Source organism: Galeopterus variegatus, unplaced genomic scaffold (genome assembly GCF_000696425.1).
Source record: "Galeopterus variegatus unplaced genomic scaffold, G_variegatus-3.0.2 Scaffold2312, whole genome shotgun sequence".
Taxonomy (NCBI): Eukaryota; Metazoa; Chordata; class Mammalia; order Dermoptera; family Cynocephalidae; genus Galeopterus; species Galeopterus variegatus.
Genome location: NW_007728423.1, coordinates 291,485 through 307,564, shown reverse-complemented (window position 1 = coordinate 307,564; position 16,080 = coordinate 291,485). Strand labels below are relative to the sequence as shown.

The window sequence follows — 16,080 nt, the reverse complement described above, 5'->3', positions numbered from 1 at the left end:
GATGGTGGTGGTGAGAAGTGGTTGAGTGGTGGTGAGGAGGTGGTGTTGCTACCGCTGGTGGTGATGGTGATAACGGTGGTGGTGGTGGTGGGTGGTGGTAGAGAATTAAGAATAAGGAGAAAGGAGGAGCAGAAAAAAAAAAAGGACTGATAGGAGTAGAGAGAGGAAGAGGAGCTATAAACCTGCAGAACTTCCATGTATCCCAGTATCTAGGACTTCCGTATTTCTCTTTGGACAGTGGGAATAAACCAACTTCAAAATGATTCTATTTTTTGGTGGTATTGAGACAGTAACTGTCAGTGATGAAAATCTGGACCAAGTGGAACAAGGTTTTTTCATTTTTACATCCTAGACTTCTGCATTTTTCTATTTGTCTTTTTCACAATTTTTGAATGGAAGACAAAAATCTTATTAAGATTATTCAAGATATACCTTGAATTTTTGCATGTCATAAGTTGGCTGACAATAACAGTTTTCCCATACTATATAAGGCATATGATGCATTATGGGGTGGTGATGATTTAAAATGTATTACCATAAAAGGGAATATGAACACAAAGAGAACAAAAACAGTGATTAGCAGTAGCTAAAAGTTATTCCCAGATTTACTACTAGGGATAAAGTATTCATTTAAGGAAGAGAAATTTTATTCCAAGGATGCAGTTAAATGGTATTTAAACCAGCACAGTCTATGGGTGATAAGCCTGGATAATTCATTGACAGTAAAATTGCCATTTAATTATCATGCCAAACAACTGACATTTTAGAGATAACCCAGACTCTGACCCTTGGCCTTAGCAAGCCAAATGTTTATACTTCTGTTAGGTACACAGACACATTGCAGAATCTTAATGTAAGTCTGAAATCACAAGCAAACATACCTTCACAAAACCAAGGCTGCATAACTTGGCTTTTGCTCCAAATTGCCACTTGCACTGTGTGTCAGCATCGTAAATCTGTCCTGGCAGCTTGTCCGGGTATTTATACTGTCCTGTTTTTTTGGGCTCGTCCACGAGACACCCAGCCTGAGGTGTGCTGTAGTGATAACACCCCTATTAATTACTGTGTTGACCTGTGATCTTTCCATGTAAAACGAGACACCTCTGAATGCATTTATGCAAAGAAAAATACAGCATGGTTGGACAAACAGGTCTATGCCTGAAGTTAAAACATGGGTTTACTCCAAAGAGTGAGGTCTGTCTGAGAGGATGGAATGTACACAGCCAGGATGGGTTTTACGGTGCTGGGAGTTCTTGGGAATTGATAAAAGATGGGAAAGATCAACATATTTGAAAACTCCCATCAACAGTTTTGTTTAACAATATTCAACAAATTTTTATTAGGTGCTACTTAGCATTAGGCTAAGCACCAAAGGTACAAAATAAACCAGACAGAGACAATACCTGTCTTCATGCAGTTTTCCATCATCCTTTATTTTTTACAGATAATAGGGCAGAAGGCAAAGATGTACTTTACCTCAAATAAGCTTTACAAACAAAAATAAATTGGTTATTGAAATAATCAAGAGAAAGGGTACAATGAGCATGAGGCAGAAAAATATCCCTGAGGTATGTTTGACTGGGACGTTTTGAGAACAAAAAAGGCAATCTTGATGACATGGATATTCTTAGAAAGCACTTATCTCCATTAACTTAAACAATTAAACTATGATATCACTGAGAGGTTAAATAGTATGGCTATTTAAGCGTAATTTTGGAATCAGACAGATGGGGTCCTAGTCAACCATGCAAAACCAAGTTATATGATTTTTATACAACTCATTGATGATGTTGGCCCCCAAAAGGGTTGTTACACCAATCAAACAAGAAAATGTAACATGCTTAACACCGCTGAGTAAGCATTCAAAGTTAGCTGCTACTGCTGCTGTTACCATTATTATTTCCAAAGTCACTTAACTTTAGCATATTAATGATGGAAATTCAGTCTATATCAAGTTGATCTTGACTTATAATATTTATTGATTACATTCTCAAATGAGTTAGAAGAGATAGTTTTAGAACCCAAATCCTGAATTTAAAACTAACAAGAAAATCTATGTGGCAAAGTTTATTATTAGCAAAAGGTTTGTCAATTTTGTACTACCCTTTGGACATCATTTGGTAAGACATCCTTACGTTTAATCTGCTTTGCCTAAGTATCTTGCTAATTCCATAAACATTTGCAAATAATATGCAGTGGTACAGGTAAAAAAAAGTTTCAAGAATATCAATTCCTAAAGAAACTTCCCTAACATCTAGTCAAAGGGAGATGGGATTAGAACCTAACTGTTCTTGTAGGCCAAAGTAAATTAAAAACATATATTTGCATACATATAACTTAATTTTGGTTCCATTGTTTAATATGAATCAAATAGTGTTACCTACCTTCCTAACTCTCACTTTTACTAATGCAATCTAGGAGTTCTGAGTTATCAAAAGATTTCACGTAGCTGTCATCCCCCTTGGATGTCTTTTGGACATAAGAGCTAACTATTGGCCATTTTAAACAAAACAGCCAATCAAGAAAACACTCCATTCATTAAACAAACAAACAAACAAACAAACAAAAAAACTCCCACCATTTGAGCATTTCTAATACTCTTAGGACAAGCGAATTGATCAGATTAAAATAAGTAGTCATAGTAAAGAGACAATATATCTAGCTGCCTCTGGAAATCACTGAGGAGTATTGGTTATCAGCACGGATCTTGGAGTCAGAACAGACCTAAGTGTGAGTCTCCTGTCCGCAACTTACCGGCTATAGTACCTTAAGCAACACAAGTAACCTCTCTACGGCTCAATTTCCTCAACTCTGCAATGAGGATAATAACAGGATTGCTGTAACAACCAAATGAGACCATATGAGGAGAACATTTAGCACAGTAGAAGCCTTCAATCTGTTTCTTCAACTACAACCTCCATCTTTCCGTTCACTGAGAGGTCAAAAGAGATTTCCACGAGTATTTGTTTTCCTGTCTATTGAGCACTATTCTCTCTCACCACTACAAACCTGGGAACAGCCCTAGCTTTAACCTGTCTTACCTAAGGAATTTCTTGAGATACTGTCGGCTGCATGAAGACCATGAAAACACCCCGTTGTTTCCGGTCAGAGTGGGTGACATGATATTTCCTTCAGCCTTCCTGCAGGGATTGCCTTCTCCATCGTGAATCATGCCAAAGCTGAAACAGAAAGAAAACAAAAACTCTACTGTGAACCCATTTTCCAAGTTATAACCAGGTGAAGAAAAATGATGCACTGATAGGAAACAAACCCAAGAGACAGACAGAATTACTGAAATTGTAAGAAATCTACTGTGAACCCATTTTCCAAGTTATAACCAGGTGAAGAGAAATGATGCACTGATAGGAAACAAACCCAAGAGACAGACAGAATTACTGAAATTGTAAGAAAGAGAAGGACAAAAATTAGTTACTATAAACTATTATAAAAATTTATGCAGAAATTTTTAAAGAGTACTAAGGGCTTTGTTATATTATGTCTTGGCCACAAAACCAAAGAATAAGGTACCTGGCTATATATTTTAAGGGCTAGAAAATTTTGGTTAAGATTTCTAAGCTAAACTAAAGTAATGGGATAGTCAAATTATTTTATTTCAAATAGAAAAATTCTTTTTTTTTTTTTTTTTGACACCAATCGCAGAACTACGGCAAGGAAGTTCAGAGTGAAGAGTAGAAATAGACAGAAGTTGAATACAAGTTGCTTATGGACTGTTCACCCATGAGGCTAACATCACAAAAAAACTCTCCAGTGATGATGACACCAATCGCAGAACTATGGCAAGGAAGTTCAGAGTGAAGAGTAGAAATAGACAGAAGTTGAATATAAGTTGCTTATGGACTGTTCACCCATGAGGCTAACATCACAAAAAAACTCTCCAGTGATGATCAATTTATTAGCTGAAATTACAAACTGATTATATTCAAACTCCCATATAAGCATCTTTAAAAATTAATGGTTGAATCTGTCTATTGAAAGCATGTGAAGGACTTATTCTAAGTGAATTCTATGAGAAAATGGAGGGATATAGATATAAATTTAATCATTAGATTGTTCTTAATCTCTTTGTTTAAAGGAGTAAAATTTGCCTTTTGAAAACATATTTTTATAAAGCAGATAAGATTGCTATGGAAATAAACATGATATTCTGATATAATTTCATTTATATAAGTATCCTTTAATGGTAGTCTATACCAAATAAGTATGTTATAACCATAGATATGATTTTGTTGTGACCCATGTCTATAATCTAGCCATTTTTCTAGCATTCCTTCCAATTTGTCAGGCAAGTGATAGCAGGATTGCTGTATACTGTGATCCTATCAGTGAATTTCCTAGGTATTTAGAGGTGACTATTCACAAATAGGTATTTATTAACCTCACCGTATAATCAGGAAAAGCATTTTGTCATCCTCAGCTTTGTCTAATTCGACTCTTCTTTGTACTTAACCAGCAAGCTAAGGGGATTTGTTTGGGAGACATTCTTTATAAATACATATATCCTAGTCAAAAACAGAAGGCAACCTATATTGAATATAAACCACCAGAGAAAAGAGCAAGAATCCCAGATGGGAGAGACTGAAGCCATTACTCATATAGAAAAAGGTACTTAATAAGCACTTTATTGGAGTTTTATGAGCATAAGAAAACCAAATTTGAATTAAATTTTGAACTTATAATTTTTAAATTTCCTAACTTTGATTTAACAATATTTTAGAAAATAATACGTATTTTCCTTAGCACATGTCACAAGTCATCTCTAAAACTCAGGAACTGTCTGTTTTCTGTTTCAAAATTTAACTCTATAAGGCCATGTTATCCAGAACTTGAAGATGTGCCTTATTTTATATCAGCTCTTCCTTCACCTCTGACTCCTCTCTCCCACATACCTGAAGAATATGTTTTTGTTTTTTTCTTATCTAAAATGTTGGATTTTGATTTTGTATAACTTTAACCCATAACAAGTATGATTAAAATTTTCAACAGCTAGTATCTTGAAAAGTGAGACCTGTTAATTCAGATTTCATGCTGGTGAAACAAATTATACAAATGTTTGACATGAACAGATATTTTATTTCCTGCTCTCTTCAGAAGAGACTTGTGCTTGACAGACATTTTTGTACCACTGTTCACAAAAAAATCAGTTCATTTATACCTCACTAAAAAAGTGGTTGTGTGTGTATATATATAAAATCCTGGGAAACTGTTGGGTAACAAGATTCAAATATCCTGAAGATAATAAATCTAACTCATAAGAGATACCAGCCTCAAAATATCAAAATATAAGTTTTGATATAGTTGCTGAATGAATGATATTTGCTTTTAAGGCAGAAATTCATTGGATGCTCTGAAAATGTATAAAAGTTATTTGTTGAATAAAATATACACATATGCATGTACACACATATATATACACACACACAAACATTCCTAAATTTGTATATCCAAAGGGCACTGCCCTTTGGAATAAATGGCCAGTATGGGCAGGTTAAATTCATTTATCTCCTGTTCACTGTAATGTGATAAATGCTCCTTTTCCCCAAAGCTACCTCCTTCCAAGAGAAGTTATAAAATCATTCCAGCCAGCCCTCAAGAGTCTATCTTAAACTACATTATAGTCTGTGAATGTCATTTTGTAAAGCAGTATGCTTTTTCCAATGCAGCTGCTAGCGTTCAAATAAAGTTTGAAAATTCTCTGTAGCATTGTCTCCATGCCAGATTATATGCTTCATAAAATGAATTTATCTCATCACTCTTAGGTTTCTCATTCCTCATCTCTAAGTCTATTCTCACAAAAGGAAGATTTATTAACACCAACTTAAAGAATATTAAATACACACAATGTAACCAACTAAAAGAATATCTAATACGTACATCAAAAAAATTTTTTTTAAATTGGCATGCCATTACATTCTGGAAATGTACATGTCTCCATGTTATTTCCTTAGTATAAAGAATTAGAGCGAAAAGCATCTTTACCACAGTATAACGTGAAAGAAAATAAACAAATGCCTGAAAGACCAGAGGGTTGGTTAAGTAACATGTGGACTATTTGTGCACATAAGGTAATACTGTGTGGCTATTAAATGCTGTTATTTGAAGAATGTCATCAACTATAACCAGCCTTTATTAAGCCCTTCAAACAGTCAGGAACTATTTATCCGATCAATAATAATCATTACAGGAACACCAATGAATCGCCTCACCAATTTTCACATAAAGTGGTGAATCAAGGAGCCACTTACTTGTGCCCTGACTCATGAGCAATGGTGAAGGCCAGGCCAAGTCCCGTGTCCTCATTGATTGTACAACTTCGGTACTTACTGCACATTCCGCTGATGGGGGCAAACCCTATTGAAAGAGCAATTTCAAACGTGAATCCAAAGGGGGCACACACAGAAACATGATCATTTCTTCTGTCCTCAAAATGTTCTACACCATTTTAGTTTAATGGATTAATGCATGTGATTTTTTTCAGGAAAATATTAATGGTGTACATTTCTCTGCTCTATGTAATGAAAATATAAAAGCAGCATTTCACATTTTCTTGCATTTAGGTATTTTCATCAATTGACCCTCCTAACAACCCTATGAGGTCAGTGTAAGTATTTTAATACCCATTTTACATGTGGAATAGTTAGTCACAGAAAATTTATGTCTTGTCTAAGTTTATTACTTGGGTTAGAGCAACTGATAAAATGATAGCTAAACCAATGCAAAACGTTCACTTAATAGTGGCATTAGCATCAAAGGGCAGGGTACATTTTCCAAAGGAAAACACACATCCTGGTCTTTTTCTACAGCAGAGAATATGAAAATGCCTAAGCAATGTGGGCAGGTTACATTCATTTTTCTCCTGTTCACTATAATGTGATAAGTGCTCCTTTTCCCAAAAGCTACCTCCTTCTAAGAATAGTTATAAAATTATTCTACATTACAGTGTGTGAATGTTTTTCGTCCCAGATTTGAGTCCTAATAAACAGTAGAACAAGGCTCTGTACACATTTAGTATTAAATATATGCTTGTGAACTGATCGCATAAACCTCACTGCCAAGATGTAAGTAAGATCATCTGTGAAATCTAACATAAAGGCACAGACCATAGGTGGCACCATCATCATCACCGCCATCAGCATCATCTCTAAATAAATGGTAGCCAAATACCACACACTGTACTATACATCTAGTGTATGTCTATGTTTATGTATATAATTATAGATTAGGAAACTGAGGCTCAGAATGTTGAATTACCTTGCTCAAGATCTCATGGTCATCAGTTGTAGACTCACGAATCAAGCACGGACGTATGTGAAATCCAAGCCCATGCTCTTTGCATTAGAATATGCTGCTTAAAGTAAGTAACCTATAGAACAGTTTATGAGATTCCTGGTGTTGTATTTGTTTTCCCAAGGCTTTCCTTACATTTGGGTCTCTGATTGACTGATAAAACTGCTTCCTTCTCAGAATCTCTCTTCAAAACATCAACAATGCATTGGGTTCACAAATGTCACATTGCACATTCCAAACTCAGAACATGAATGAATGTACCATCTACCATTATAAAAAACTCTTTCTATGGGACAACTCCCAAAATGGTTATGTTTCTTGAAGACTGTGATTAATGGCAAATTATTAAAATAAACTTATTTTATAGGACATAATATAGACATACAGGGAAATTTCAAACACAAAATAAAAATTTTTCTAAAGTTCACTCTACCTTTATCTCTAATATGTCATAAGAGATTAGAAAGTACTTTGAGGAAAAAAATGATGCAGGTAACCTCTTGCCATATACCAAAATGAACTCAAAATAGATTAAAGAATTAAATATACATCCTGAAACTATAAAACTCCTAAATGAAAACATAGGGGGAACACTTCAGGAAATAGGACTGGACAAAGACTTTCTGAATACAACCCCCAAAGCACAGGCAACAAAAGGAAAAATAAACAAATGGGATTATATCAAACTAAAAAGCTTCTGCACAGCAAAAGAAACAATTAACAAAGCTAAAAGACAACCAAAAGAGTGGGAGAAAATATTTGCAGAATACGCATTTGACAAAGGATTAATATCCAGAATGTACAGGGAACTCAAACAACTTAACAGTAAAAACACAAGGAATCTGATTAAAAATGGGCAAAGGAGCTGAATAGGCATTTCTCAAAGGAAGATATACAAATGGCCAACAGACACATGAAAAAATGTTTAACATCACTCAGCATCAGGGAAATATAAATCAAAATCACACTAAGATATCTCTCTTCAGTTACACTGGCTATTATAAAAAAGACAGAATAATAAATGCTGGCAAGGGTGCTGAGAAGGGGAAACCCTCCTATACTGTTGGTGGGATTGTAAAATGGTGTATTATGGAAAACGGTGTGGAGGTTCCTCAGAAGATTACAATAGATCTACCATATGACCCAGCTGTTCCACTGCTGGGTCTACACCCAAAGGAATGGAAATCATCATGTCAAGGGGACACCAGTACTCTCATGCTTACTGCAGCTCTATTTACAATAGCCAAGAGTTGGAACCAACCTAAATGCCCATCATGAGATGCATAGTTAAGAAAAATGTGCTGTATTTATACAATGGAATACTATTCTGCCATAAAAAAGAATGAAATACTGCCATTGCAACATGGATGAACTTAAAGAAAATTATGTTAAATGAAATAAGCCAGGCACAGAAAGAGAAATACCACATCCTCACATATATGTGGTAGCTAATAAAACAAACAAACAAATAAATACAGTAATACATTGAACTTTTTAAGAGAACAGAACTGATGTTGCCAGAGATGGGAAAGGGGAAAGGGAGGAATTGGCAAAGGGTCATGAAAATCTATACATTGTATAATGACAAATATACTAATTATCCTGATTTGAACATCACATATTGCACACTGGTGTTGATATTCAATGCTGGGCCCCACAGATACGTACAATCAATTATGTTTCAATTATTAAAAAAAAAAGAAAAAGAAATAACTGCCCCTTGTACATCCTACCAAAAAGAGAAAATGATTGAGATAAATCCCATAAACTTTTCTAAGCTCCCCCAAATTTTACTACTAGTCTGGATCATCAGTTGTGTCAGTAAACTATGGCTCCTATTTTCTGTTTTTGTAAATGAAGTTTTATGGGAACATAGCCCTGTTCTTTTGTTTATGTTTTGTCTATGGCTGCTTCTGCACTAATACAGCTGAACTGAGTAGTTTTAACAGAGACCCACAGCCTGCAAAGCCTAACATGTTACTACCTGGCCCTTTACAGAGAAAGTTTATTGATCCCCAATCCAGATGATCATCAATTGACCATGAGAAGTGTTGCATTCCTACTATGTGCAATGGAATACAGCAGAAAATGTAGGATAGATGTAAAAGACATGAAGGGGCTTCAAAAAGTTCATGGGAAGATTTATACTACCTTTTAATCCCATTTTCCACAAACTTTTTGAAGTACCTCGTACAGTTCTTACTTTTACTGCCTTGTACAAATAGGGAAGAATTGAGTCCTCCAATGTCAAATAACTTTCTGCCTAGGCACAGTTAAGTACCATGGTGATGGAGTTTGGATGTATTGTCCTCCTAGAATTCATGGAAATCTGATCTCCAGTGTGGGAGTTTGGGTCATGGAGGCAGAACCCTCATGAATGGATTAATGCTCTCCCTAGTTGGGGGGATAGATGAGTGAGTTCTCGCTCTATTAGTTCCCCCGAGAGCTGTTTGTGTAAAAGACCCAGGCCCCTCCCCTCTCTCTCTCTCTTGCTTCCTCTCGCCATGTGATCTGCTTGTCCCCGCTGCTGCACATGGAGACCAGTCAAAGTCTCTTCAGCTACTTGGATCTGTGGTCATGATGCTTATGGAATAACCTACAACTTTTCTATTTAAACAACGTTATATCTCATGACCCGGGACATGGAGACCAGTCAAAGTCTCTTCAGCTACTTGGATCTGTGGTTATGATGCTTATGGAATAACCTACAACTTTTCTATTTAAACAACGTTATATCTCATGACCCGGTGATCATCAACAGGGTCAATAAAGAAAAATACCAAAGGAATAAAGTACATGAGCTCTCCATTCCACACTGAGTTCAGTTAAATAGAACAATATTCACCAGTGGTACAATGAGGATGCTCCACAATTTAAATACTAGGTCTTTTTATTGAGGATCATATGGTTCACCCATTCAATAAAAAGTTTCCATATTCTGTTTTCAGCTATCAGTTGTGCATGAATCTATTCATACCATACCTAGAGTGTCACACGGTTCATTCTTCCAGGAACAAATATCAAATCCCGTGAGTAGGATGGCGTGGTCATGCCTCTTGCCATGCTTCCCAATGAGGGCAGACTGCCACTGACAAAAACTATTCAGAGACTGGTCTGCATGATGGTTGATCAATAATCCACCCTATGGGAAACCCATGCAAATCAGAGTGTGAATTTGTCACAGAGATGAGAACATGGAATCGTTCCATTTGTACAGGCAAACACAGAAACATCATGTTTCTAGGGGAAAAGGTCAGTAGAGGAAAAAACTTGAGCTAAGGTAGGAGACAGGAAAAAAATCTATTGTAGGTTAAATGCTCACAATATTTATAGAAACTATAAAGTTTCAGTAGTGTAGTTTATAATCAATTATATTTTTACAACAAATAACTGTGTATCAATTAGGAACACCTTTGTTCATCTTACCTGGTACTAACTTCATAAAACTGTTATAACTTTTAGAACATAATAATAAATTAATGTGATAAAGTTCAATGGCTTCTTCAATAGAGCACATGACCATAGCTTATTTAACTCAATGTCAAAACTTCTTGCAGAGGGTTTGGCACATCATAGGTTACAATTGGTCAATCCATCGATAAAATGAAAATTCACTGAATGAATAAACACATAGTTATAAGACTCTAATGGGTAAGACAGGATGTACCCTTAAAAGAATGATTTATCAAAATGTTTGCTTAGTCAAAACTATTGACTTCGGGTCAAGTTGAGGGTTCTTAGACACGATCTTTAATTATCAGTGAATTAGGATGCCGCTGCCTTCAATGTCCTTGGGCAATGTCTAAGTGGTAGGCTAAAGACAAAAGTGTCTTCCAACCAACACACACCCTTTTCTATCTTTCTAAAATTCCAAGAACAGTTTTACAAGTTGTTAGCCTCTGTAGCCCTACACACCTGGGCAATTAGATCAATTTTTTCTTGTCTCTGACTCCCTGCTTGTTACATTCTTTATTGGGGTTACAAATGAAGAGGAAAAGCCTCAGGGGACTTAAAAAGTAGTCTGTTTTATTGGTAATCTCTATCTCAGAAAAATACAGTTTAAACATCAAAACACTACAAAGCAGTAAGTACCATGCAATTTAACACTTTATTATATGTTCTAGTTTTATAATTTGCCCATGTTTGTGTCCTACACCCGACTGTAATCAATTTGAAGGCAGTTAAATATCCCTTGTTTATTCTCTGTAGCACCTAAGATGGTGCTGGAGAAACAGCAGATTTACTACAAGAATTTTCTGATAACTAATTTTCAGTATATTTTTGAAATATTTTTGCATCTACCTGCAATTACCCGGCATATCCAACTTGCAAAATCCAACTAATCTTTAAATGTGTGATTAATTCACCTTCCTTGTGAAGCCTACATAATATTAGTATTTTCTTTATATAATATCTATATTTTTATTTATATCGTATATGTATATTTAACAATATTTTATGTGCCATTGTTTGTGTTTACATATGCATATGTATTATCTATAAAGTATATTTATATATAACAATTATTTTGTGGTGTTTTAATTATTTTATTACACAGCCTTACTACATTGCACATTCCTTGAGGATAGAGTCAGCATATTTTCAAATTTGAATTTCCAACGACTCGCACATGAATTGGCACAGAGTTGGTATTCAATAAATATATCCTGAATGGCAGAATAAATAAAGAAATAAATGAAGTTTGCCACTTACTGGTTCTTGTTCCAGGAGAATGAGGCTCACCACAACAATGTTTATGTCACTTCCAATAGTCCCATCTTTAAATAGGCTGGAAACCTGTTGAAACAATGGAAATCAAACAAAATCCAAAATTTTCAAAACTGTATGGGGGAAACCAATCAGACATATTTACAAGTCTGTAGGTTTCAATTTTACCACAAACATGTACACATGAAGACAACTTCCTCAAAACTCAACTTTCTGTTTTCAGTAAAACCATGTGGCTATATTTGCTATGCAATCCATGCAAGGGGATCCTATGATTTCCAGCTCCTTTGGAGAGCCAGAGGGCTCATGACAACCTCCCTTACCATGTTCATTACTGTGAGAATGTACGTGGTGACATTTGCCTTGCCGTGCTTTTCCACCATTTTCTTGTCTGCTACCACAAGGGTTTCCACGTTTAGGCCCTTTTGTGACTTTCCAGCTGATCTTCTGGGTCTCCCTGAGCTCCCATATTCATCAAACCTTAGATAGGTGTCCTCTGTGGGAGGCTTGGGGGCATCTACGATGAACATAAGAGCATTTGGAAGGGATATCAGTACAGATTATCTGGGTGAGATAGACTGAGAGAGTAATCTAAACAAGAGGAGGAGAAAAACTATGTAACCGACACTTCACTAATCCACTAACAAGTAATGCTGTCAGTGCCCGCTCCCACACTTTGTACCTATTATGTGGTCAAGAAAGATCCACTCAAGAGATGTTTGGATGCATGGATGGGTGGGTGGGTGGGTCAATGGGTGGATGGATAGATGGGTGGGTGGGTGGATGGATGGACAGGTGGGTAGATAAATGGATGGATGAATGGATGGCTGGATGGGAAGATGAGTGAATGAGTGGATAACTACATGGATGAGTGGATGGATGTGTAGATAAGTGGGTGGATGGATGAATGGGTGGGTGGATGGGTGGATTCAGTAACTCAAAAATGCTCTAAAGAGCAAAAGAAAACAAGCTACAATTCTAGTTGGTAGAGCAAGTCAACAAAAGTCAACTTTGTGGGAGGAGTCTTTTAAAAGGAAAAAAAATGCTCATCTTATTACTCAAAAACTGTAGAAACAGACATTATCCTTTGGATCTGAATTCATGATAACACTTTATTTTTATTTTTATTTTTTTTAAAGATGACCGGTAAGGGGATCTTAACCCTTGACTTGGTGTTGTCAACACCACGCTCACCCAGTGAGCAAACCGGCCATCCCTATATGGGATCTGAACCCGTGGCCTTGGTGTTATCAGCACCGCCCTCTCCCGAGTGAGCCACGGGCCAGCCCTCATGACAACACTTTATACATTATTTTCTAAATAAAATGTAACTCTTATAAAACACTGCCCATGCCTTATACTCTTGTCCCATCAATGTAAGTGGTCAGTAAGGGCTCTTTGACCTGATTTTGACTTAATTATTGTGGAAACAGCATAGTCAGGGGTCATACTAAAAACTGTATCAAACACTTTTCTAAACTGGTAAGGTGTGGGCACCAACTTATCAAAATGAATACTGTCCACAGCCTTTGAGCAGAGACCTGAAAGCACCCGGGAGGCAAGACATGACCTTTAGCTAATGGATAGTGACAAATCCAAGGACTCCTAGGAAGGAAAAGGACATTTGGAAGGCTCAGGACAGTAACTATATACTAACTAGCATAAAAATATTTTAATCCTACAACAACAGGTAGAGCCTTACTAAGTGAAGTCAGCTCTCCACAGAGTGAAATTAAAAGATCACGTAGAGTTAGATTTTAAAAACTCGGGTTGGCCACTTATCAGCCCTTTGACCCTGAGTCTCGGTTTTCTCATCCATGCAGAGTATGATACCTATTCATAAGTTACTAAGTGAAGTCAGCTCTCCACAGAGTGAAATTAAAAGATCACGTAGAGTTAGATTTTAAAAACTCGGGTTGGCCACTTACCAGCCCTTTGACCCTGAGTCTCGGTTTTCTCATCCATGCAGAGTATGATACCTATTCATAAGGCTGCTCTAAAGATCCACTTTGATATCATCACCACTATATGTATCCTCAGCACTATAAATCTCATGACTATTATTAATACCATAGTCCCCCCTTATTTGCAGTTTTGTTTTCATCAGTCAACCATGGTCTGAAAATAGCTGAGTACAGAACAATAAGATATTTTAAGAAAGAGAGAGAGAAGCCACACTCACATAAATTTTATTGCAATATATTGTTATAATTGTTCTATTTCATTTTTAGTTATTGTTGTTAATCTCTTACTGTGCATAATTTACAAATTAAATTTTATCAGAGGTATGTATGTATAGGAAAACACATAGTACATACAGGGTTGGGTATTATCTGCAGTGTCAGGCATGCACTGGGGGTCTTGGGACATATCCCGAGTATAAGGGGGGACCACTGTACTGCTGTTATTATAGATACATGCTAAGTGAATGTTCCTTAATGAGAATATTTCAAAAACACCAAAAAACCCAAAACCAATTAAAAAAGGAGAAACACTGTCTTTCGTTACTGCTCCTGATTAATATCTCAGTGATGCCAGTTTCTCTTCTCCAAGAGAACCCGCATCTGGCTCTGCTGTCCAACTCGGTGCCCACTTGCTATTTGTGGTTACTGAGCCATTGAGATGTGGCTGATGCAATGGAGAAATTAAATTTTTAATTTAATTTAATTTAAATTAAAATAGCAACACTTGATTTAGTTATTGAAAAACTTTTAAGTAGGTTTGGAACAACTTGAGTATGTAAATCTACTTTTTTCAAACTTAAATTTTATAAAATTTAAATACAAAGTATTTCTGATGAAAATTTATCATCTGAATTGAAATTGTGCTGTTAAGTATAAAATAAATACTGGATTTCCAAAACTTAATATGAAAAAAAGAATGTAAAATCCCACATTAATAATTTGTTATATTGATTACATATTGAGATAATAATATCTTGTATATATTGGGTTAAATAAAATGTTAAATTAAATTAAAATTAATTTAATTTTTTTAACCTTTTTTAAATGTGGCTATTAGAAAATTTAAGATTATATTTGGGGCTTGCATTTTTTTTTTATTGGACATTGCTGGTCTAGAAAACACAGAAGTTTGTTCCTGGGTCACAAACCCTGTCCAAGGATCTCTGTGTTTCACTGCCACCTCCCCTCACGTGCCAATATTCTTGTTTCTTGGGGAGTCTTTTCTTCATGTTACCAAAAGGACACCCAACCACTCCTAGGCATTTGAACTGTAGGTACTTTTCCCAAGAGGACAGAAACCAAGATAAGATTGGGACCTGCGGCTTAAATGCAGCAGACATGAAAAGAGCAACAAGAAAACATATCTCACTCTTTCCTGGTTAACCTAGAAGAATGCATCACCCAGCTTTTGCCTGACAGAGATGATCACTGGTCTTTTTCCAAGATAAATTGCAGGCGGTGCTCAGCGTAGCCCCATTTTAACCTGCAAAGTCCGCACACCCAACGGTACTCAAGAAAACCCGTGGAGGCCCACAGAGAACAGAACAAGAAAGTTTCCTTACATACATTTCTTGCGTCGTCCACAAAAATGCTGCTTTTGCAACCTTCGATGGTGATACTCTCTCTCTTGGCTCTGAGATGCATGGAAAGTGAGACGTGGGGAGTGACCAGGAGCGTTCCGGCTGGAGCCGGGGTAGCCACGGTACCGCTGGACTTTCTCCTCTGCTGTCCTTTTGTACAGTACGTGAGGATGGTGGCCCCCAGGGAAACTGTAGTTGTGTTCCTGGGCCAGCAGCTGAGGTAATGGCGAGATGAGGAATTCATTTTTTCGTGTCCTTATGAGACCTGACTAAAAGGCCAAGCACAAAGAAAATGTTCGTAATTCCACGCATCCCTTTTGCATGGGTTGATTTTTTAGCAATTGTTTCTTGACAACTTCCCGCATGCAGGCACTGTGCTAAGTGCTGGACATGTATCACCTCATTTTTATCTGCTCCATTACAAGATGCGATTATGAACACCCCCATGCTACAGAGGAGAAAACCAAGGCCAAGACAGCAAGTAGGAAAGCTAGTCTTGGCAC

The 16,080-nt window shown here is 36.5% G+C and overlaps 1 protein-coding gene across 1 annotated transcript in view; it reads right to left on the bottom strand.

Moving 5' to 3' along the window:
• Window positions 1-848: 848 nt before the first annotated feature.
• LOC103597434 (A disintegrin and metalloproteinase with thrombospondin motifs 18) overlaps window positions 849-16,080 on the bottom strand; it is a 78,274-nt gene continuing 63,042 nt past the window's right edge. The window contains exons 3-9 of the mRNA XM_008581270.1: window positions 15,564-15,846; window positions 12,357-12,550; window positions 12,019-12,102; window positions 10,288-10,447; window positions 6,264-6,369; window positions 3,042-3,179; window positions 849-1,035 (exon numbers count right to left, since the gene is read on the bottom strand). Of these exons, the coding sequence (XP_008579492.1) occupies window positions 849-1,035; window positions 3,042-3,179; window positions 6,264-6,369; window positions 10,288-10,447; window positions 12,019-12,102; window positions 12,357-12,550; window positions 15,564-15,846 (1,152 nt within the window). The remainder of the gene's footprint in view (window positions 1,036-3,041; window positions 3,180-6,263; window positions 6,370-10,287; window positions 10,448-12,018; window positions 12,103-12,356; window positions 12,551-15,563; window positions 15,847-16,080) is intronic.